Source organism: Salvelinus namaycush, chromosome 24 (assembly GCF_016432855.1).
Source record: "Salvelinus namaycush isolate Seneca chromosome 24, SaNama_1.0, whole genome shotgun sequence".
Classification (NCBI taxonomy): domain Eukaryota; kingdom Metazoa; phylum Chordata; class Actinopteri; order Salmoniformes; family Salmonidae; genus Salvelinus; species Salvelinus namaycush.
In genome coordinates, this window is record NC_052330.1 from 20,591,337 (window position 1) to 20,613,837 (window position 22,501).

The window sequence follows — 22,501 nt, forward strand, 5'->3', positions numbered from 1 at the left end:
TGCCTTTTAAATTGTTTAACTTGGGTCAAATGTTTCAGGTAGCCTTCCACAAGCTTCCACCAGTTGGGTGAATTTTGGCCCATTCCTCCTGACAGAGCTGGTGTAACTGAGTCAGGTTTATAGGCCTCCTTGCTTGCACACACTTTTTCAGTTCTGCCCACAAATTTTCTATAGGATTGAGGTCAGGGCTTTGTGACGGCCAATCCAATACCTTGACTTTGTTGTCCTTAAGCCATTTTGCCACAACTTTGGAAGTATGCTTGGGGTCATTGTCCATTTGGAAGACCCATTTGCGACCAAGCTTTAACTTCCTGACTGATGTCTTGAGATGTTGCTTCAATATATCCACAGAATTGTCCTCCCTCATGATGCCATCTATTTTGTGAAGTGCACCAGTCCCTCCTGCAGCAAAGCATGCAGGAGGGACATAGTTTGCACACAACATGATGCTGCCACCCCCGTGCTTCACGATTGGGATGGTGTTCTTCAGCTTGCAAGCCTCGCCCTTTTTCTTCCAAACATAACGATGGTCATTATGGCCAAACAGTTCTCTTTTAGTTTCATCAGACCAGAGGATATTTCTCCAAAAAGTACGATCTTTGTACCCATGTGGAGTTGCAAACCGTAGTCTAGCTTTTTATGGTGGTTTTGGAGCAGTGGCTTCTTCCTTGCTGAGCGGCCTTTCAGGTTATGTCGATATAGGACTCGTTTTACTGTGGACATAGATACTTTTGTACCTGTTTCCTCCAACATCTTCACAAGGTCCTGTGCTGTTGTTCTGGAATTGGTTTGCATTTTCGCACCAAAGTACGTTCATCTCTAGGAGACAGGACGCGTCTCCTTCCTGAGCGGTATGACTGCTGCGTTGTCCCATGGTGTTTATACTTGCATACTATTGTTTGTATAGATGAACGTGGTACCTTCAGGTGTTTGGAAATTGCTCCCAAGGATGAACCAGACTTGTGGAGGTCTATAATTTGTTTTCTGAGGTCTTGGCTGATTTCTTTTGATTTTCCCATGATGTCAAGCAAAGAGGCACTGAGTTTGAAGGTCGGCCTTGAAATACATCCACAGGTACACTTCCAATTGACTCAAATGATGTCAGTTAGCCTATCAGAAGCTTCTAAAGCATTGACATCATTTTCTGGAATTTTTCCAAGATTTTTAAAGGCACAGTCAACTTAGTGTATGTAAACTTTTGACCCACTGGAATTGTGATACAGTGAATTATAAGTGAAATAATCTGTCTGTAAACAATTGTTGGAAAAATTACTTGTAGATAAAAAAACATGAGCTGGCACACACCCAGAATAAGGAGGAGGAAGGCACAGTGATGCCGAAACGTTGGTAAATACCCATTAAATTGCTGGGAGATTATACATGGAGTGTGCGACTTTCTTTATTTTGATAGTTTATAGGAAAAATTACTTGTGTCATGCACAAAGTAGATGTCCTAACCGACTTGCCAAAACAATAGTTTGTTCACAAGAAATTTGTGGAGTGGTTGAAAAACTAGTTTTAATGACTCCAACCTAAGTGTATGTAAACTTCCGACTTCAACTGTATTTTAGTTTTTAATCCATTTTAGAATAAGGTTGTAATGTAACAAAATGTGAAATAAGTCAAGGGGTCTGAATACTTTTTGAATACACTGTATTTAAAGGTATGTACAGCAGGGTACAGCGACAGCATGAAGACAGAGTGTCATTTTTGTCTTTATTGCAAACTCTGATGTGAACGTAGCAATGCATGTCTACCTTGGCAACAGCTCATTAATAATTTATGGGGCATTAAATAAATGCTCCACACACAAGTCTATTTCCCAAACGCACACAAGTACACACACACACAAGTCTATTTCCCAAACGCACACAAGTACACACACACACAAGTCTATTTCCCAAACGCACACAAGTACACACACACACAAGTCTATTTCCCAAACGCACACAAGTACACACACACACAAGTCTATTTCCCAAACGCACACAAGTACACACACACACAAGTCTATTTCCCAAACGCACACAAGTACACACACACACAATTCTATTTCCCAAACGCACACAAGTACACACACACACAAGTCTATTTCCCAAACGCACACAAGTACACACACACACAAGTCTATTTCCCAAACGCACACAAGTACACACACACACAATTCTATTTCCCAAACGCACACAAGTACACACACACACAAGTCTATTTCCCAAACGCACACAAGTACACACACACAAGTCTATTTCCCAAACGCACACAAGTACACACACACACAAGTCTATTTCCCAAACGCACACAAGTACACACACACACAAGTCTATTTCCCAAACCCAATCTGTCTCTGCCACAGCCTGCCGTTGCACTAATCCACGTCTCTGTGTGGACACATATTGGAGGCCTCTGTATAACACTGTATCAAATATAGCACTGCAAATGCAGTTAGCTACCTTGGTCCTGAGCATGGACTGGTGAGGGGAAGGGAGGGAGGGGTTTGAGGGTGGGGTGGAAGGGAAGGGAGGGAGGGGTTTGAGGGTGGGGTGGAAGGGAGGGAGGGGTTTGAGGGTGGGGTGGAAGGGAGGGAGGGGTTTGAGGGTGGGGTGGAAGGGAGGGAGGGGTTTGAGGGTGGGGTGGAAGCGAGGGAGGGGTTTGAGGGTGGGGTGGAAGCGAGGGAGGGGTTTGAGGGTGGGGTGGAAGGGAGGGAGGGGTTTGAGGGTGGGGTGGAAGGGAGGGAGGGGTTTGAGGGTGGGGTGGAAGGGAGGGAGGGGTTTGAGGGTGGGGTGGAAGCGAGGGAGGGGTTTGAGGGTGGGGTGGAAGGGAGGGAGGGGTTTTAGGGTGGGGTGGAAGGGAGGGAGGGGTTTGAGGGTGGGGTGGAAGCGAGGGAGGGGTTTGAGGGTGGGGTGGAAGCGAGGGAGGGGTTTGAGGGTGGGGTGGAAGGGAGGGAGGGGTTTGAGGGTGGGGTGGAAGGGAGGGAGGGGTTTGAGGGTGGGGTGGAAGGGAGGGAGGGGTTTGAGGGTGGGGTGGAAGGGAGGGAGGGGTTTGAGGGTGGGGTGGAAGGGAGGGAGGGGTTTGAGGGTGGGGTGGAAGCGAGGGAGGGGTTTGAGGGTGGGGTGGAAGCGAGGGAGGGGTTTGAGGGTGGGGTGGAAGCGAGGGAGGGGTTTGAGGGTGGGGTGGAAGCGAGGGAGGGGTTTGAGGGTGGGGTGGAAGCGAGGGAGGGGTTTGAGGGTGGGGTGGAAGGGACAGTGCACAGTAATGATGGTTGTTTTGGTTGTGAATATCTGATGGGAGGAAGAGTGACGGTGGTTTGGGATACGCATGGAAATGCACATAGAGCCTCAGAGGCAAAAGTAACTGTGACTAATCAATTTCACGTGTTTCTGGCCTGAACTTAATTAAGAGAGGGGAAGATAGGACCCAGAATTCAGAAGCGAGTCAGTGGAGGATAATTAGGTGTTAACAATATTGGTGTGGTGAACCTAAGTGAGCTCGAAAACGTGGGGAGACATTTCCCTGTGTCTCTATCAGTGCTTAAAACGATAACACTACGAAACATTCAAGCAGCCAACTATATCACTCCTTATGCTTCGTTTCTCGTAGGTATAGACCCTTAAAATGGTTTGACATGGCATCCACATACACTCCTCTCATACAAACTCCTCACACACACACACATACACACTGAGTATACCAAACATTAGGTACACCTTCTTAATATTGAGTTGCACCCCCTTTTGCTCTCAGAACAGCCTCAATTTGTCAGGGCAGGGACTCTACAATGTGTCAAAAGCGTTCCACAGGGATGCTGGCCCATGTTGACTTCAATGCTTTCCACAGTTGTGTCAAGTTGGCTGGATGTCCTTTGGGTGGTGGACCATTCTTGATACACACGGGAAACTGTTGAGCGTGAGAAACCCAGCAGCGTTGCAGTTCTTGACACAAGCTGGTGCACCTCGCACCTACTACCATACCCCATTCAAAGACACTTAAATCTTTTGTCTAGCCCATTCACCTTCCGAATGGCACACACACACACAATCCATGTCTGAATTGTCTCAAGGTTTAAAAATCCTTCTTTAACCCGTCACCTCCCCTTCATCTACACTGATTGAAGTGGATTTAACAAGTTACACCCATAAGGGATCATATCTTTCACCTGGATTCACCTGGTCAGTCTATGTCATGGAAAGAGCAGGTGTTCTTAATGTTTTGTACACTCAGTGTTTGCTCTTGTCAGGGGTAATTGGCTACTGGCTGACTCACTCTCTAATTGGAGGATAGCTGTCAACAGTACAGGTATTCAAGGATGCTGCAGCCAGCAGCACAGAGAAAATAAGAGCCAATGAGTCTAGCCACATTACAGATGGAGAGAGAGACAGTATAGCCACCACCCACAAACACGGACAGCCGCACCAAAACGAACACGCCAGAGAAGAGAAAAGCACAGCTTAGAGGAGCACTGTATATCTAGTCATTTATTTTCTTCGTCTCTGTCTCTAGTATTTCTTCTTCATCCCTCTAAGGGTCTCCAGGCTTCAGATGCATGTCTAAATGAGCTTCATTTAATGGGGAAACTAACACAGAGGGAAAGAAAACAAACAAAGAGGCACATTGGGGGACTGTAGTAGACAGTGGCGGTCAGTGCCGTTTAAGATGGAGGATTATTACATTTTTAATGAGCATGGCCTGTTTCTATTACAGCGTGTTGGATGACTGTCATTCATATTCCATTCACCCAGTTCAATGTAAGATAGGTTTAGGCTACTAAATGACACTCAAATTTCCCCTGTAGCCATCATGAGGTTGCTACAACCTAGCCTATGACTGAACGTTTACAACGTAGGTGCACAGGTCGAGAGAATTTTGAGTAATCAATGTGACAGTGAAACATTCAATACCACCTTGCACACACTTGCCTGCACCTAGCTGATCTAGGGTGCAATCATTAGTCCAACAGCTGCAAACAAAAAAAAATAATCACCAAAATCGGCGCAATGAATACACCCCTGATCACACACCCACAAAGTTAACTTTCATAGCAACCACATACAAACAGCTCGTTGTATACAGTGCCTTCGGGAAGTACTCAGACCCCTTGACTTTCCCCCCCACCCAAAATGACGTTACATCCTTATTCTAAAATAGATTAAAAAAATAATAATCTCCTCAGCATTCTACACACAATACCCCATAATGACAAAGCGAAACTGTTTTTTAAAAAATGTTTGCAAATGTATTAACGTTAAACAGGAAATACCTTATTTACATAAGTATTCAGAACCTTTGCTATGAGACTCGAAATTGAGCTCAGGTGCATCCTGTTTCCATTAATCATCCTTGAGATGTTTCTACAATTTGATTGGAGTCCACCTGTGGTTAACACAATTGATTGGACATGATTTGGAAAGGCACACAACTGTCTATATATGGTCCCACAGTTGACAGTGCATGTCAGAGCAAAACCCAAGCCATGAGGTCAAAGGAAATGTCCGTAGAGCTCCGAGACAGGATTGTGTCTAGGCACAGATCTGGGGAAAGGTACCAAAACATTTCTTCAGCATTGAAGGTCCCCAAGAACAGTGGCCTCCATCATTCTTAAATGGAAGAAGTTTGGAACCACCAAGACTTTTGATAGAGCTGGCTGCCCAGCCAAGCTGAGCAATCGGGGGAGAAGGGCCTTGGTCAGGGAGTTGACCAAGAACCCGATGGTGACTCTGACAGAGCTCTGGAGTTCCTCTGTGGAGATGGGATAACCTTCCAGAAGGACAACCATCTCTGCAGCACACCACCAATCAGGTCTTTATGGTAGAGGGGCCAGACGTAAGCCACTCCTCAGTAAAATGCACATAACAGCCTGCTTGGAGTTTCCCAAAAAGCCTCTAAAGACTTTCAGACCATGAGAAACAAGATTCTCTGGTCTGATGAAACCAAGATTGAATTCTTGGCCTGAATCCCAATCATCACGTCTGGAGGAAACCTGGTACCATCCCTACGGTGAAGCATGGTGGTGGCACCAGATTTCCTTCCCTATATCTGTCTCTTTCCTAGCTCTGTTCCCTGCTTCGGGATTGTTTGTCATATGTCCTTGTTTTCCCGTGTGCTGACGCTGTTCCTGTCGGGTTCTATGTCCGTTCCTGAATAAATGTTTGACTCCCCGTACCTGCTTCTCCTGTCCGCCGTCACTCCTTACAGAATCCCGAAGCCATCACACAAAGCATCGGAGAGTACTGGCGTTCCGTTTGGTGGTGACGTCGGTTCTGGGTCGCCGCCGATGAAACCCGGGGGTGCCTAGCCAGCTCGTTGGGCTTCCACTCCCTAGCTGGCTCAAGAGGTTTCCTTGCCCCGGTTGGCTCGGAAGGAGCCCATCCCACGTCGGGCCTCAGCCGGATCGTCAGGTCCTGTTCTCCCAGCCGGCTCGTCAGACTGTCACGTCTCCGTCGGATCATCAGGCTTCCACGTCGCAGCGGGATCGACAGGCGTTCATGCCTCAGCCGGCTCGCAAGGCTCCCACGCCCCTGCCGGTTCGTTGGGAGTTTACCCCCAGCCAGCTTGCCCGGCTCCCATGTCTCGGCCGGCTCGCCCAGGTGGGAGGCCGGGTGGCGCCCCTAGAGGGGGGGGTACTGTCACGCCTGCTCCCGCTCTTCCTTCCTCTGGTGCTCGAGGGCGCCAGACTGCCCAACATTACGCACTCAAGCCACCTTCAGTACGCACACCTGCCTTTCCCCATCACGCGCATCAGTGCTCATTGGACTCACGTGGACTCAATTACTTGTGTAATTTCCTTCCCTATATCTGTCTGTTTCCCAGCTCTGTTCCCTGCTTCGGGATTGTTTGTCATATGTCCTTGTTTTCCCGTGTGATGACGCTGTTCCTGTCGTGTTCTATGTCCGTTTCTGAATAAATGTTTGACTCCCCGTACCTGCTTCTCCTGTCCGGCGTTAATCATTGGGGTTAATCAATGGCCACAGAGCTAAAGCTAAGGGGCTAGTGATCCCTACAGAGACCATAGAAACTATAGTAGACTTGAAGGTCACTGCCTATTAGCTTGAAGAGCAAAGGATGGATCTTTGCAGTGGAATCTGATTGTTGGGAAGATTTGACACATGGCCTAAGCTCTGCTACACTTTTTTCCCCTTCTCTCTTAATGTGGCCTGGTCTGAAAGGATATTGTCAGTGAACTTAACAATGACAAGACAGTGAGACTATTCTAAATTGTTCACCTCAGAATCGTAAGGAGCCAGAATTTAGCAACACGATTGCTACGGCTAGCAGTGTCACTGGATGAATGCCGGAAGTCGTCCTTATGAATTAATGTGGAAATGTAACACAGACATAATTCTTTAGTAAATTATTTTATTGGTTTTCTGTTGGGTTGGAAGCTTTTTTCTTCAGAATGAACTTGCTCTTCCCTCTCCAAAATATTGAGCTGACTGTGCATCGGGGCCCTGATTGAACTATTACATTAAACATTCATTATACTGTAGTATAAATAGCCTTTCTTGATAATTGATTAGTTAACCATGCATGATTTAAGTGTAATTGGGAGTTAAGTGAAATGGGGTTTTACCAATAAGTGCCTGATCAGCGCCATTTTCATTGTTTTACAAAGTCTCTCTCTCTCCCTCTCTCCCTCTCTCTCTCCAGTGATGGATGGGCAGATCGTGATGAAGTGGTAGAGGGGTATGAACAGGAAGCTGAAGGTGGGATCACGATGAAGCTGCAGTCAGAGGAAGTGAAGTCATTTGATGACTACTTCCTGAAGCTGCGTTTGGACACCAACTCACGGAACCCGTGGTTCCCAGAGTTCTGGCAGTACCGCTTCCAGTGCCGGCTGGCCGGACATCCACAGGAAATGAAGAAATACAAGAAAGTCTGCTCCGGTGAGAATCACTAATAAACTACATTACCCAGAGTCATGAGGAATTAGCAGGGTTTACATTGGGAGGAGGAAGGAAATGCATCTTTAAATCAACGAAAGCAATCGGAAGAAAATTATCTAAAATCATCACAAAAAGGAGGTTATATATTGACTGCAATTTCAATACATGATGAGTTAGGCCGGGATAACATGAATAGTTCATCTTAATGTTTTGAAATAGCAATTGTATGATAATGATATTGATGTCTCCCTTTTTCCCCCTTTCCAAATACTCTCTCTGCTTTCGAACAAAAGGTGATCTAGGTAAACTGAGTTGTTGCCCCACCAAAATCACTAACACATTTTTTAATGGATATTATTCACAACAAATCACAATTAACATCCCGATTAGATGTATCACCTGAAACAATGCTCAATAAGCATGCTTTCAAACATTTTGTTAGAAAAGCTTTTCCAAGTATCGATGCTGTTGTGAGTATATTCACCTCAACATTTCGGTGTTATACATGTACTACTTTCTAATACCTGACTCTCTGAAGACTTATTAAACCAATATGGGTTGATCTATGATAGTTTGCTGTATCTCATGTTATGTTCTCTTCCTAAAGATCTCCAAGGTGGTAAGTGTATATTTCAGGATTAAGAAGATGATGACTTTTCCTGCACTTGCATCGTACTGTATAAGCACATCACTTCACTTCGGCAAGACTTGTAGAGTTTGACTGGTGCCATCTCTGAGGATCATGTTAGCCCCTTGTTCTACCTCCAGACCAGTGAAATAAATAGAAAGCTTCAAATTGGCTGCTGTGTTCGGAGAAAGCCTAGGGTAGGGTCAAATCAGTCAAACTCTACTGTACAAGCTCTTGGGTCGGTTTTTTGAAAGTACTGCAATGTGGAGGGAGCACAAGGAAGAATGAGTCACTGAAACACACTGTTCACGACCCCTTTCAGTAGAACACCAGAGTATGAGAGCGATGTGTTCTATATAGAATACCCCATTGCTGCCTATCTGCATGATCACCACAGACAAAATACGGCCATTTTGTAAATGAATAAAGAAACAATAGGAAAATATGGCGAGAAAATTGTTTGAGATTTAAGCAGTTAAACATTTCATGGAGTAGCACCTCAGGTACAGTATGATTATAAGGTGAATTAATGTATCTTTAAAAAAATGTCACTATTAGTGCTATGGTTGCCCTATTCCCTGTGCTTTGTTAATGTCCACCTTTGATTTGCCAGTTGTATTGCCTGACAATGCTTTCAGCTGGCTGACCAAAAATGCCTGTTACACAATATGGTGTCCACAGACTTAACTCTTTCTCCCTCAAGATTCCTCCAAGTTCTGTATCCTTTGGAAAAAATAAGCCTTTGGACACCTTATTGTGATTTACTGTATGGTGTGTGCCAATTCTATTGTGCTGCAAAAGAGAGAGATGTTTTTGTTGTACGTTTTGATCCAATTATAATTCAAAACTCAGTTCTTCATGGGTTGGAGAAAGAAGTTGTATAATTCTCTTGTAGTACAATATTCTGTGTGATAAAATGTTCACATTGATACGACACTGTAAATCCAGCACAAACAAACAAAATGTTTGCCTCCTTAGAAAAACAACATCAACCAATCCCCCATTTTGACTTTCTGTAAATTTCTCACCAATCCCTAGGCAACGAGAGTCTTCATGAGAACTACGTCCAAGACAGTAAGATGGGCTTCGTCATTAATGCCATCTATGCCATGGCCCACGGTCTCCATGACATGCACAGTGAGCTGTGCCCTGGCCAGCCAGGCCTGTGTGAGGCCATGGACCCCATCGATGGCAGTAAGCTGCTGGATTACCTGCTCAAGATCACCTTCAGAGGGGTATCAGGGGAGGATGTGTACTTCGACGAGAACGGGGACACTCCGGGCAGGTGAGGGCGATGGATGGAGTAGGAGGAGAGGAGGAGGAGAAGAAGGATGTAGGGGAGGTGGAGAAGGAGGAGGAGGAAGAGGGGGATGGGGGTTGCTATGGAGAATTGTTGGCGAGCAGATTTTGTTTGAAATAACTATGAAAACATATGCATGGGCATACGTACACACACACACACACACACACACACACACACACACACACACACACACACACACACACACACACACACACACACACACACACACACACACACACACACACACACACACACACACACACACACCTTAACCACTCAGAATGAATACATGAACTGTTAACCTTTGAATTGTTTTTATTTTAACCCTGTAACCACACGGATTTAACCCTTTAACCACGTGGAATTAATGCATCGAAAATAATACGTTGAATTTCGAAGGGAGAATATGAGATCTTGTTGCCAGCCAGCTACAGACAGTCCCTAAAAGACAGGTGAAAAACACCCCCAGTCATCTGCTTTTCAGCCAGAGGTCAGAGCTAGTACTTAGGCATGGCCTCATAATCAAAATAGATCTGGGTTCTAAGCCCAAAGGTGATGTTCTGTACCCCTCTGAGTGGCTTTACCTGAAATTGCTTGGCTTCCAACTATATAGTCTGTAAACTGTTAGTGATTTTGAATAAAGGGGTCTGCTCTAAGCAAGGTATTTAGGGGTTATCATTAAAACACCTACCACTAACTCACTCTTAATTTCTTCATTTCTCTCTTTCTCCATTTTGTCCTTGCTCTGTGTCTTTCTCTCTCTCTCTCTCTCTCTCTCTCTCTCTCTCTCTCTCTCTCTCTCTCTCTCTCTCTCTCTCTCTCTCTCTCTCTCTCTCTCTCTCTCTCTCTCTTTCTCTCCCTGTCCCTCTCCATGTCTCTCCCCCCTCACTCCCTCTCTCTCTCACCCATGCACCCTCTCCTCTCCCCCTCAGGTATGACATCATGAACCTGCAAAGTGTGGGAGACGGTAGCTATGACTACCAGCAGGTGGGCTCGTGGCACGAGGGCATTCTGAACATCGATGACTGGAAGCTGTGGATGAACAACAGTGACATGGTCCGCTCCGTCTGCAGCGAGCCCTGCTCCAGGGGACAGATCAAGGTACAGACACTGAAAAACCACGCTGAGCCAGGCTGGGCCAGGCTGGATTGGGATAGGTCCTGAACCAGTCAGTCAGGAATACCCAGAACTCAGTTTAGTGCACAACTACTTTGACTATTTTTCTGCTTTAATGCTTTTGTTTAATCTTATTTGAACTAAGTTTGCTCTGTAAATTGATCCCTAGCTTAGGAATTGATGAGCAGATTCCATTCCTGGTTGAAAAGGTATACTCTCATTGTGTATTAACAAAATGTAGTGGAGCCTATATTATCTTGACGAAACACAAATCAAATCAAATCAAACCAAATGTATTTATAAAGCCCTTCTTACATCAGCTGATATCTCAAAGTGCTGTACAGAAACCCAGCCTAAAACCCCAAACAGCAAGCAATGCAGGTGTAGAAACACCTTGAGTCTCTTCAACCAGGGCCAGTATTATTCAGCCTGGCCATAAGCCCACCATAGGGAGCATGCACACTCTCCTGTCTGCTTAAGTTGGGCCTGCTACAGCTTTGTTTACAGCCCTGTGCTGTGCATCACCCTGTTTTACATATCACTGCTCTGGTAACATACACTCTGGGAACAGGACAAAGTAAATGCAGCTGAGCTTGTCTTTTGGAATATAATTTGTGTACCGCTAAGGAAAACTGTTATACCATATAGCTTCTTATAAAATGGGCTCCCGAGTGGTGCAGCAGTCTAAGGCACTGCAATTGAACCAGTTCAATTCCAGGCTGTATCACAACCCTGCTGTGATTGGGAGTCCCATAGGGCAGCACACAATTGGCCTAGCATCGTCTGGGTTAGGGTTTGGCCGGGGTAGGCCGTCATTGTAAATAAGAATTTGTTCTTAACTGACTTGCCTAGTTAAATAAAGGGTAAAAAAATAAAATAATAATAATAATTATGCACCTGACTTGACTTATTCATTTTAGCTCCTAGTGGTGCAAAGGGCCTAAACTTGCACCATCAAGGCCATATTAGACACTAATACCCGTCTTTATATCTGATTGGGGTTAGTGGTGTGGGGGTTGTGATTTGTTGTGGTTTGGGTATTGTTACTGTTTTGACTGATAGCCTGTGACCTCTGACCTCTGTGTGATCAGGTGATCAGGAAGGGCGAGGTGAGCTGCTGCTGGATCTGCACTACCTGTAAGGACAATGAGATTGTCCGGGATGAGTTTACCTGTCAAGCCTGTGACCTGGGCTGGTGGCCTGATGACGAGCTGGAAGGTAACTAACTAACTGGGAACTATGTATTTATGAGCCATGATGACTGACTACATGGATCTACCTGGCTGTATCTCCTCCAGGTCCTACCCCCTCTAACCCTAACATCTTCTCTAACCTGTATGTCCGTCCCAGTCACTATCCCCTCTATCTATGCCTCCCCCAGCCTTGGCCCGCCCTCATCTACTCTAACACCCACCTCCCTAGTCTCCCAATCCACCACAACATACTGACAATATATCCCAGGTTTCTGCTTAAACCCAGTCCCCAACTCCCTGCAGCCTGCACTCTGCTTTGTTCTCCCTGTGAAGGGACTGCCAATGTCTGTCTATTCTTCCCCATTCCTTGCTGATATACTGATTTATTTTGTGACCAAATATGTTTTAATTTAGTCATTTTCTTGTTGGGGGGGCTACAGACAATACACAAATTCATATAATTTCATAGCTTGCACCCACCCGTGAAATGCCACTCAAAAATAAGAAGTTTTAAAAAGTACACAAATACAAATGATCATACCACAGAGCCAAAAAGCAACAATACATTTAGTATGTAAAGAAAAAAAAGTGACATTCTATTCATGACAAAATACATTATTTACCATTCATTTATTTTGGGTACAAAATAATCTGAAACGCAACCAAAACAAACAGCACATGCATTCAACAAATGTGTAGTCACAAGCTTGATGTTGTCATTGTGTGCTATGAATATGGGACCAAATACTTACGCTTTTACTACTTTAGTACACACAAATAAATTTGTCCCAATACGTTTGGTCCCCAGTTACATTGTTTTTAAATTTTCCACCGAATAGAGATTGTGTAAGCAATAATAGTACCAATCTGTAGTTTACATTGTTTAAGGGATAGATCAGTGAAGACCACTGCTCCCAGGGCAATAGGAGACACCATACTTCTTGCTATACTCAGCCAGGGGGTGGAAGGATCATCTCTAAACCAATTCAGGATGGGATTAAATGCCTGGAAACAGATTGAAAATGTTGGTACGGATTTTGGCTACGTCTTTCCCTCTTTGTAAGTTTGTTAATTTTATCCGGGATCACTTACTTTGACATATACATTTTTTAAACCTAACTATGGATTTTATCCCAATAGCCAGAAGGGGGAGTCAAGGGAAACATTGAACTACAGAAATTCAGCCGTGGCAATATATTCATTTTGACAATAGATATTCTGCAGGTTAAAGCAACTGGGATGTTATCCCATCTGCCGAGGTGGGATTGAATTGATTTGAGCGTTCTGTTAAAGTTTCTAACAATGGTTTATCTAAGGTCTAGATAAAGTAAGATATTGTCAGCGTATAATGAGATGACGTGATCTGTAGAATTTAGAGATATTGGTGTAATATATTTTGATTGTCGAATTAACTGGGCCAGGGGCTCCAGAAACAAAAAAAATAGCAGAGGTGAGATGGGATCACCTTGCCTGCTACTTCTAGTTTTTCTGAACGGAACAGAGCAGGTATTGCCCGTTATTACTATGGCTGAGGGATTGGTATATAGTATTTTAATCATATTAAGGAAATTGAAGCCAAGTCACATAGGTTCCAAAACCAACCAAAGATATGAACATTCTAGTCTATCAAAAGCTTTTTCTGCATCGAGAGATAGAACTGCCCATGTCTATATGTAATAGACAACGGAGTTTCTGAGAACAATAGCTTTTTACCAATTTGGGTTAGTAAGTTTCAAGAAGGGATGACAGAATTTTTGAAAATATTTTAATATCTAATTTCTATACTCTTATCACCTAAAGACATTACTCTCTCCGTCATGTGCTCTGCCTTCCCCAACTCCTTTCATCTCACCTCCTGCTCTCTTACCTGCTGTCTATCAGTCTGTCTGTCTCATCTTCCCCTCCCTCTTGCCTTCTCTTCTCAGCTCTCTCTCTCTCCACTGTCTTCCCCCTTCCCCTCGGTGCCTTCTCCCTGACCCAGGAGTTGTTTTGTCAGCGACTCGGGCTGAGGGGAGCTCTCTTCTCTCACAGCTGCTAGGTGAAAAATCCCATTAGCTATTTTAGAGGACACAGATAGATTTCCAACAGTTTGTCGTCTGAGATGAAATTGCTCCCTTTCCTGTGATTTCCTAAGCATGTCTGGGGAATACTAATAGGGAATATCATTCCCACATCCGAATGGAAAAGTGGAAAGGTGGATATTTTTATGACTCGTTGTTTTGGTCCCATAGCTCTGTCATTCTTGTTTACTGGGGAAACCAACATTTAGAGAAGGGAAGGTGTTGTGAACTTGAGAAGCGAGGAGGGAGTGAATCTTTTATAAGTAATGTTGGAATTATTCAAAGGTCTTCTTAAAGCTCTGACAGGATTGTGTAGGGAAGAGAAATATGGGATTTGAAGATTTTTGAGAGAGAGGATGATGATAAGTGCATTTCATATTTGCCTCCCTTTTCCATTGGCGGTGTGTGAGCCTGATTAACTAAGCTTGGAGGCCAGAAATGTTAAAGTTCTTGTGATTTGGGTTTGAGGACTAAATTATGCTGGTTGTGGTGGCATAGACGTAGGCAGGCCTAGCCTGTGGTAGCGCCGTAATGCTATTAGCTAGGAGCACTGTGTAATACAGGGGTTTTAAGCTGAGTCTGGGGACGTCACTTTCCTCCCATTAAGCCCTTGCGACTCTCAGTGTGTGTCCGATGACAAATCACCACCAATGAGGCATGATGGACAGCCACACACCCAGAGACACACCCAGAGACACACCCAGAGACACACCCAGAGACACACACACACACACACACACACACACACACACACACATGCACACACAATTTACGCTGCAGCATAAGCATGGGAGGAAAATCTGACAGATTTGGAGCGTATGTTTGTGTTCTTGAGTAATTCTTTAGTCTACCCATGTTCCCCTCTTTTCCATTTACAGAGCTTCCTATTTCTTTTCCACAATTTACACGCTTCAATGATTAGATAGACAACAGCATCTCTCCTTTCCTCTGTCATCTGCAGGTTGTGTGCCCCTGCCTCTGAATTACCTGGACTGGTCAGACGTGGAGTCCATCGTGGCAGTGTGTTTGTCCTGCGTGGGCATCCTGGTCACCCTCTGGGTCATCTTAATCTTTGTGGTGTACCGCGACACGCCCGTGGTCAAGTCGTCCAGTCGTGAGCTGTGCTACATCATCCTGGTGGGCGTCTTATTGGGCTACATCTGCCCATTCACCCTGATCGCCTATCCCACTGTGGCATCCTGCTACCTGCAGCGCCTCCTAGTCGGCCTCTCAGCCGCAATGTGCTACTCCGCCCTGGTCACCAAAACCAACCGCATCGCCCGCATCCTGGCTGGCAGCAAGAAGAAGATCTGCACCAAGAAGCCCCGCTTCATGTCGGCCTGGGCCCAGGTATTCATTTCCTTCTTCCTCATCAGCCTGCAACTCATCCTGGAAATAACCCTGATCATCCTGGAGCCTCCCATGCCCGTCAAGTACTACCCCAGCATCCGCGAGGTCTACCTCATCTGCAACACCAGCACGGTGGGCATGGTGGCCCCGCTGGGCTACAATGGCCTGCTCATCATGAGCTGTACCTACTACGCCTTCAAGACGCGCAACGTCCCGGCCAACTTCAACGAGGCCAAGTACATCGCCTTCACCATGTACACCACCTGTATCATCTGGTTGGCCTTCGTTCCCATCTACTTCGGCTCCAACTACAAGATCATCACCACGTCCTTCTCCGTGAGCCTGAGCGTCACCGTGGCGCTGGGGTGCATGTTCTCGCCCAAGATGTATATCATCATCGCCAAGCCAGAGAGGAACGTGAGGAGCGCCTTCACCACGTCCGATGTAGTCAGGATGCATGTGGGAGACGGCCAGGCGGCTCAGCAGAGCAAGAGCATTCTCAACATGTTCCGTAGGAAGAAGAACGGAAACGGAAGTACCAAGTGAGTAACCTTCAGTGATGGTCAGAACTCAGGGCCTAAAGAGGAGGGCATATAGAAGGATAGAATAGGGCCTGCGCACGTATTTGGATCCAAACGTTGTCTTGTGACTACAATTAACAATTTTTTGTAGACCCTACTCTTTCATTCTACAGTTTTCTGCCCAAATATGATGACATATAATGAGTGTTTGACTATACATTTTTTTTGTAGATTAGCCAATTATAAACAGAATGTGATAGATATTAACATATGTCATCTTTAGGTAATATATGTTGATTTAACTCAGAACTGGGCGTATCTTTAAAGTCCGATTGCAAGATTAGCACTAAATAATGGTAGCATATACTTTATGTGTGATGATTAAAGAATAGATTGTATAGATTTAAAGTGGATTCCTAATAGGCGTTCCACAAAGACACTGACAGTAAGGATTGAGACGGAAGATGAGAGAATGTTGTCTTTGAGTGTTGTCTCTCACCATTGCTCTAATATGCTCCTCTCAAACTCTTCCAACGGACAGAGGTTGACTCTGACAGGCTAATGTTTAGACACAGGGCGTGGCAAACTCCTATCCTTGAGGGCTGCAGTGTCTTCGGAAAATAAGGTATCAGTGGTTAGTAGGAGGGTCTACTAATCTTTCTTTATAGCTCCAGACTGGTTGGTGATTACAAGGTATGAATGACAGCCAGTAGACACTGCAGCCTTCAAGGGAAGAAGATGTGCACACCCCTGGTTTAGGTGCTTTAGGTTTATCCTGAATTGCCCTCACATTTATCCCAGTGTCGAAGCATGAATGCCTCTCTGTCTCCCTCACTAATCACATAAGAGAGACAAATCTAACCTATGCACAGCACTAAAACCTTGTGTCATTACTTTGTGTCAGACAGTACAGGCACCACATTTTGCAAGTGCATGTTGCCCATCTCAACTTGATAAGCACTTACTGTAGATAGACAGGTCTACATTTGGTGGATGGCTCAAAATACTTTGAATTCAGCCATCTAGGGTTCATAATTCTGTTCAAACAGAACATTATGAAATGATGAATCAATAAGTATTTAGTTAAGTGCGCAGAATGATTATTAAAAGCATTGGCTCTTAGAATGAATGAATGACCCACAGCATTGTTGCTTCTTAATGTCGTTAAAAAGTCTTTACAGTATTTTAACATGCATAGAGAAATGTTGAAATGCTGCTGCTATGTTCTATTGTGCTATGTTGTTGTTGTTGTTGTTGTTGTCTAACCCTTCCCCCGGGTTGTCTCAGTTAGTAACTGCAGTCTTTATCTCGTTCATAGTTCTAATGGCAAGTCTGTGTCATGGTCTGAACCAGGTGCAAGACACCCTCAGAGGGGGGGGAATGTGTGGCACAGACTGTCTGTGCATGTGAGGAAACAGGAAGCCGGCTCGAATCAGACGGCGGTCATCAGGCCCCTAACTAACGCCACCGTCGACCCCCACAGCTGCGACCCCCACAACCACCACCATGGCCCTGGCACAGACCCCCACCTCCCCCATCCCCACCCCGGCACCAAGGCTCTGTACAACCTGGCGGAGGAGGAGGACGAGGGGGGGGAAGCACGCCCTCTCTGTACTCCCTCCCACTCCCACTCCGGAATGCTCCACGGGCAGGACTCGGAGGAGCCACCCTCTTATTCTCACGTAACGGACTGTACCACTGAGCATTTGCAGGGGGCGATGGTGGACACGCACGGCTCCAATGTCCCTGGATTTAATGACACAAACGGTGCCTCCGGCATTCAGGCCAGCTCCACCAACCAACCCCAAAGCTTCACCTTCTCTCAGCTTTCCCATCCCCTGCAAGGGGTGGCTTCTTTTGGAGAGGAGGACCTCATCTCCTCCCTGGAGGGTGCTGAGGGGGAGGCACTGGACCTCCTACACAGCTACACAGAGGAGGAGGAAGAGGACGATGAGAAGGAGGAGCTGGCTCAGAGTAAGCTGACTCTGGAAGACTCCTTGGCTTTGACTCCCCCCTCCCCCTTCAGGGACTCAGTGTGTTCTGCTGGGTCGGTTCCCGGCTCCCCTGTCTCTGAGTTGGACTTCAGCAGCCCCCCGAGCTCTGTTTACTCCTCCGTCATCCTCCAGGACTTCAGACAGAGCTCCTCGACACTGTGAGAGCTACCAGGCACTGACACACACACAGACTCACACACAGAGACACCATGTTACTAAGAGGTAACATCAACAATTTTATTATTTATTTATTTATACATTTCTCCATTTGCTCTGTCATTCGCTTGCTTGGATTATACAATACTTTTTACATCAAGGGGGAGTCTAAGTGAGAGAAAAAAATAAATAAATGGAATAGTAGCAATCATGTTTTTGAAGGGCTGTGAGTCCCCACCAGCCTTTCAGCAAACTTTGAGACTGGGAACAGTGCCCAAACTACTTGGTTCTTGAGCCAAATGGATTGGCAATCACAATGATGGCTGTAGCTATATGGTTTGGTTTTGCTATTGTTGTGCATTTAACATATCCTATGAGACAAATGGAGGGAAGCCCTATTGCTGTGTATAAGGTGCTTGGGACTTCTATGATTTCAGTGAGATACAGGGACAAAGCCGGCTAAAGACTACAGATCACAGAATGCACTGCCTGTTTGGTCCAATACTGTACCTGTGCAGTTCATAATATTATGTGTAGCAGACGCAGCTGTTTCAAGACTCTTTGCCTTTTTCATAGACTTAGTCGTCAATAAGAAGCATTCACCTCAGCTTACCAGTACTTTTACTACTGACCTCATTGCAGCTCAAACATTTGCTCTCTGATAGGAAATAAACTTTCTTTATGAACCGCAGGATATGCTACAGTATTTTATATAAGACAGATGTTTTCATGCAGTATTATGTGTCTCTGAAATTGCATACAGGGCCCAAAGGTACTGTAACATAGTATACTTTAGTTGGAGATTGAGTATTTGCGCTGTGAGATACTTTGCAACATGTTTTGTTATTGTGCCAATGAAAGTAGTTTTCCAGTTCTCTGCATTAATGTTTACTGTATAGCTCTTTGATCGCACTTTGCAGAGACTGGTGATAAGGCATCTTCAGGAGATTCTGAGATTGTGTACAGTATTCTACATTATATGGTGGGTTTGATTGTAGGCGACAGTAATGTTATGATATAAGTTTAAACATATTCTATGAAATCCTGAGACATGTTAGGTTCACACAGAACACTATGAAGATGTGGTTCTGTTTACCATACTGTGTAGGGTGTCCACCCACATTGCCCAGAGTGTTTGAAAACATGTTTTGGTAATGAAATTTAACTTCCTTATGTTATAAAATACATTTTACCAAGACAAATATTATTCTTCATGTTCTGAATCATTCAGTGGGGTCTGTCTCTAACATATCATTAACATTATTACCAAAAAGCCGGATTTCTTAACCTAATACATTCGATAATAAGCACAGAGCTCCGTTGACATACAGTAACGTTGCAAGTTTCTCCTAACAACTTTTGAGGATTTAACATTTTGTGGTCGTCGTCTTCAAAGTTGTTTACGCGGGTCGCAAAAAGCAAAATATGCATGACGAGCTGAATTAAACGTAAAGGGCATTGAAAATAAAAAGCTTGGTATGTGCTTCATTGACATTTCACAGAGATAAGCATGTTTTGGTGACAAATCTTAAAAAATTACAGGAATTTTGAATGAATATGTAAAGCGTATACTAAAATATGAAAATACTACATGACATGTCTCAAAATCGATATCCATCTTACCTCTATATTTTTTAAAAGCCCTGCAGATTCGAGAAGAAAAATGACGAGTTCAACAGGAAAGTGAACCTGTCAGGTAACCATAGCCTTAATTCTTGCACATAATCCAGCCTATCTGACACAATGTACATTTCCTGATTTTTGTACCACTTTTTTCTCTAGTCTCCATTGATTTAGTCACCCTAATTCTGGCCATCCTATAAGGGTAAATACTACAATAACATTTGAACAGATTATGATAGAGATATGAGGTTTGGACCATTGGTTTTCTTTGAGGATTATCTACACAATTATCACATTTTACCCATTGGTCAAAAGATGCGTTTCTGATTGGACACCCTATACTGTGTGTGTGATGATTTTTTTTTTCTTTCTGAGGTCGCTGTGTCATTGTAATGGGAATCTACTTGTGTATGTTTTCAAAGTTTGTAATACTGTTGAGCCATCTCTCGTTTTTTCACACGGATGGTATGTTTGTAATATCAGTAAATGTTTATATATTTAGAATGTTAAACTATTTATACATTTTAAAACTTGTCTTACAGATGCTTGTGGAAGAGCTGTGTGTTGACATTGATTCTGGGTAACTTTTCAGATAAACTTTACAAGTCAACTGTATCCACTTGGAAATATTAAGATGTAAAGCTTACCAATGGGTAGTTAGTTGCTTCTTGTGGTAAGATTATACACGCTTCAATCTCGCTTAGATCTTGTACTATAAAATTGCAGTTGGTTTACTTGATCATAAGTTTATTAGTACTTTATCTGTAAGAATGAAAATCCAAAGTATATAAACATGAATATACAGTATGTATAGTACTATAGTATTGTAATTGTTATTACAAAATGTTATATTTAGTCTATTAGTGTAAGTTGATTGAAGATTTTAACATTTCTTAAATGTAAAGTAACAAAGATCACGTTTTACACAGTCTCAGCTTGAATGAGATAGGCCTACATGTTTTTGGCAAGGTGAACAATGCTGTAAAATAAAAATATTTTATAGTAAGATGACTGTTGATTGCATGATTTCATTGTGCTTTAATTTGGGTTAATCGGTGCATTTTTTCACCAGTTAAATGGCAGTCCCGATACACTTTATAATGCATTTGGTCCAAATAGGTCCCTACCATTTGTTTGGACGTTTTGATTACAGGTCAAATGTGCATGAACAGAAAACATCATATATTACGAGCAATTAGTGCGTTTGAGGAATCAGCATGAGCAGAGCCGCACAAAATAAAAATAAAAGTGAAAGTGCGTCTCTCTGTCAGACTCGCCATGGTTACCATGTAAACACTGGAGTAGAGAAAAAAAAGTTGAACCGAAAATAAACATTTCCGGGTCCTATGACTTATCAGGTGGTTTTGAGCAACTAGGAGGAGGGAAGTAGAGCGCTTTCTATTGTAGTTACCATATTTCCAAACAACACAGAAACAGAGAGGACAGTTTCATATTTTCCTCATCTAGTGAGAAAAAAAGGAAGTTGTTGAGTTTGAGAAAGTTGTCACTGTCACTCAGAGTTTACACCATGGCAGGCGGCTCGGTATCGGAGTGTAAGGAATACTTGTTCAAAGTCCTAGTCATCGGGGAGTTAGGTGTGGGGAAAACCAGCATCATCAAACGATATGTCCACCAGCTATTCTCCCAACACTACAGAGCGACTATTGGGGTAGATTTTGCACTCAAAGTGATCAACTGGGACAGCAAAACGTTGGTGCGGTTACAACTATGGGATATCGCAGGTAGGACATGGATGCACATTTTCATTCATCAATATTTTTTAGATTATGTTACAAAAATTTTAGAATTAAATGTTATGCACTGAAAAGTGATTGAGTGCAGTGACTGCGCACTTCTAAAGGGGAAGTTTTGTAAATCACAGGCGCTTGTGAAATCACGATGTTCGCACAATCGCAATACGTGTATTTGTTTAACTTTTTACCTAAGTACGTAGGAGAACATTCAGATTGAATTTAAAATTCCTGTATAGACTGGTCTGTTTTGTTCCCCCCGTGGTATGATGATCAGGTTAGCGCATATAATTGACAACGGAATGTAGGTCATGGGCTGATCGCCTGAGTGCCCACCCAGTAGGAGAGAGGAATCCAACCTTTGCCAATTGGCATCATATTTCTACAGGTTGAGTAAGTTTCAGTTGGCCCAGTCCACATACAGAGTGAGAGAGAAACTTAAGAATAGCCTACAATCTAGTCTGTGGGGTGTTTTCCAAACTCAGTCATGCATGCCAGCACATTTTCTCTGTTCTCTTTCCAGTCTCTCTAACCCTCCATTCTTCTTTTGTCAACCTTATGAAAACCCATTTTGGAAACCTCATGACAAGTCCTCCATTCAGGATCTTAAAATTAAGATTATAAAATTAGATTGGGAGGCAGATTGCCACAGGCCACTTGAAACTGTTTACACTGTGTTTAAAAAGATCCTCATCACACTTTTGAGTTGTGACTCTGCAAACATTTACAATGGGTTTTGGTTCTATGACCTCAAGGCACTTCACTGCCATATGAGGCCTTACTTCTAGTGGGGGGCATTCGGTCAGGGATTCATGGGAAGAAATCATCATCCATCATCACAATAAATCAATTAGTTTGACTTAAAGGCCAACCTCAGCCTCCTACCATGACCAATACACAGCTCACATGATCCTATATGTAATTATATT

General features: G+C 44.0%; 2 protein-coding genes across 2 annotated transcripts in view; both read left to right on the plus strand.

Moving 5' to 3' along the window:
- The window catches only part of LOC120019327 (metabotropic glutamate receptor 1-like), a 36,671-nt gene extending 18,467 nt beyond the window's left edge, over positions 1 to 18,204 (plus strand). Inside the window, exons 3-8 of the mRNA XM_038962623.1 lie at positions 7,642 to 7,877; positions 9,544 to 9,790; positions 10,741 to 10,909; positions 12,016 to 12,142; positions 15,139 to 16,069; positions 17,367 to 18,204. Coding sequence (XP_038818551.1) covers positions 7,642 to 7,877; positions 9,544 to 9,790; positions 10,741 to 10,909; positions 12,016 to 12,142; positions 15,139 to 16,069; positions 17,367 to 18,204 — 2,548 coding nt within the window. The remainder of the gene's footprint in view (positions 1 to 7,641; positions 7,878 to 9,543; positions 9,791 to 10,740; positions 10,910 to 12,015; positions 12,143 to 15,138; positions 16,070 to 17,366) is intronic.
- Positions 18,205 to 21,174: 2,970 nt separating this feature from the next.
- Positions 21,175 to 22,501, plus strand: part of LOC120019076 (ras-related protein Rab-32-like) — a 36,141-nt gene continuing 34,814 nt past the window's right edge. Inside the window, exon 1 of the mRNA XM_038962313.1 lies at positions 21,175 to 21,563. Coding sequence (XP_038818241.1) covers positions 21,350 to 21,563 — 214 coding nt within the window. The 5' untranslated portion in view covers positions 21,175 to 21,349. The remainder of the gene's footprint in view (positions 21,564 to 22,501) is intronic.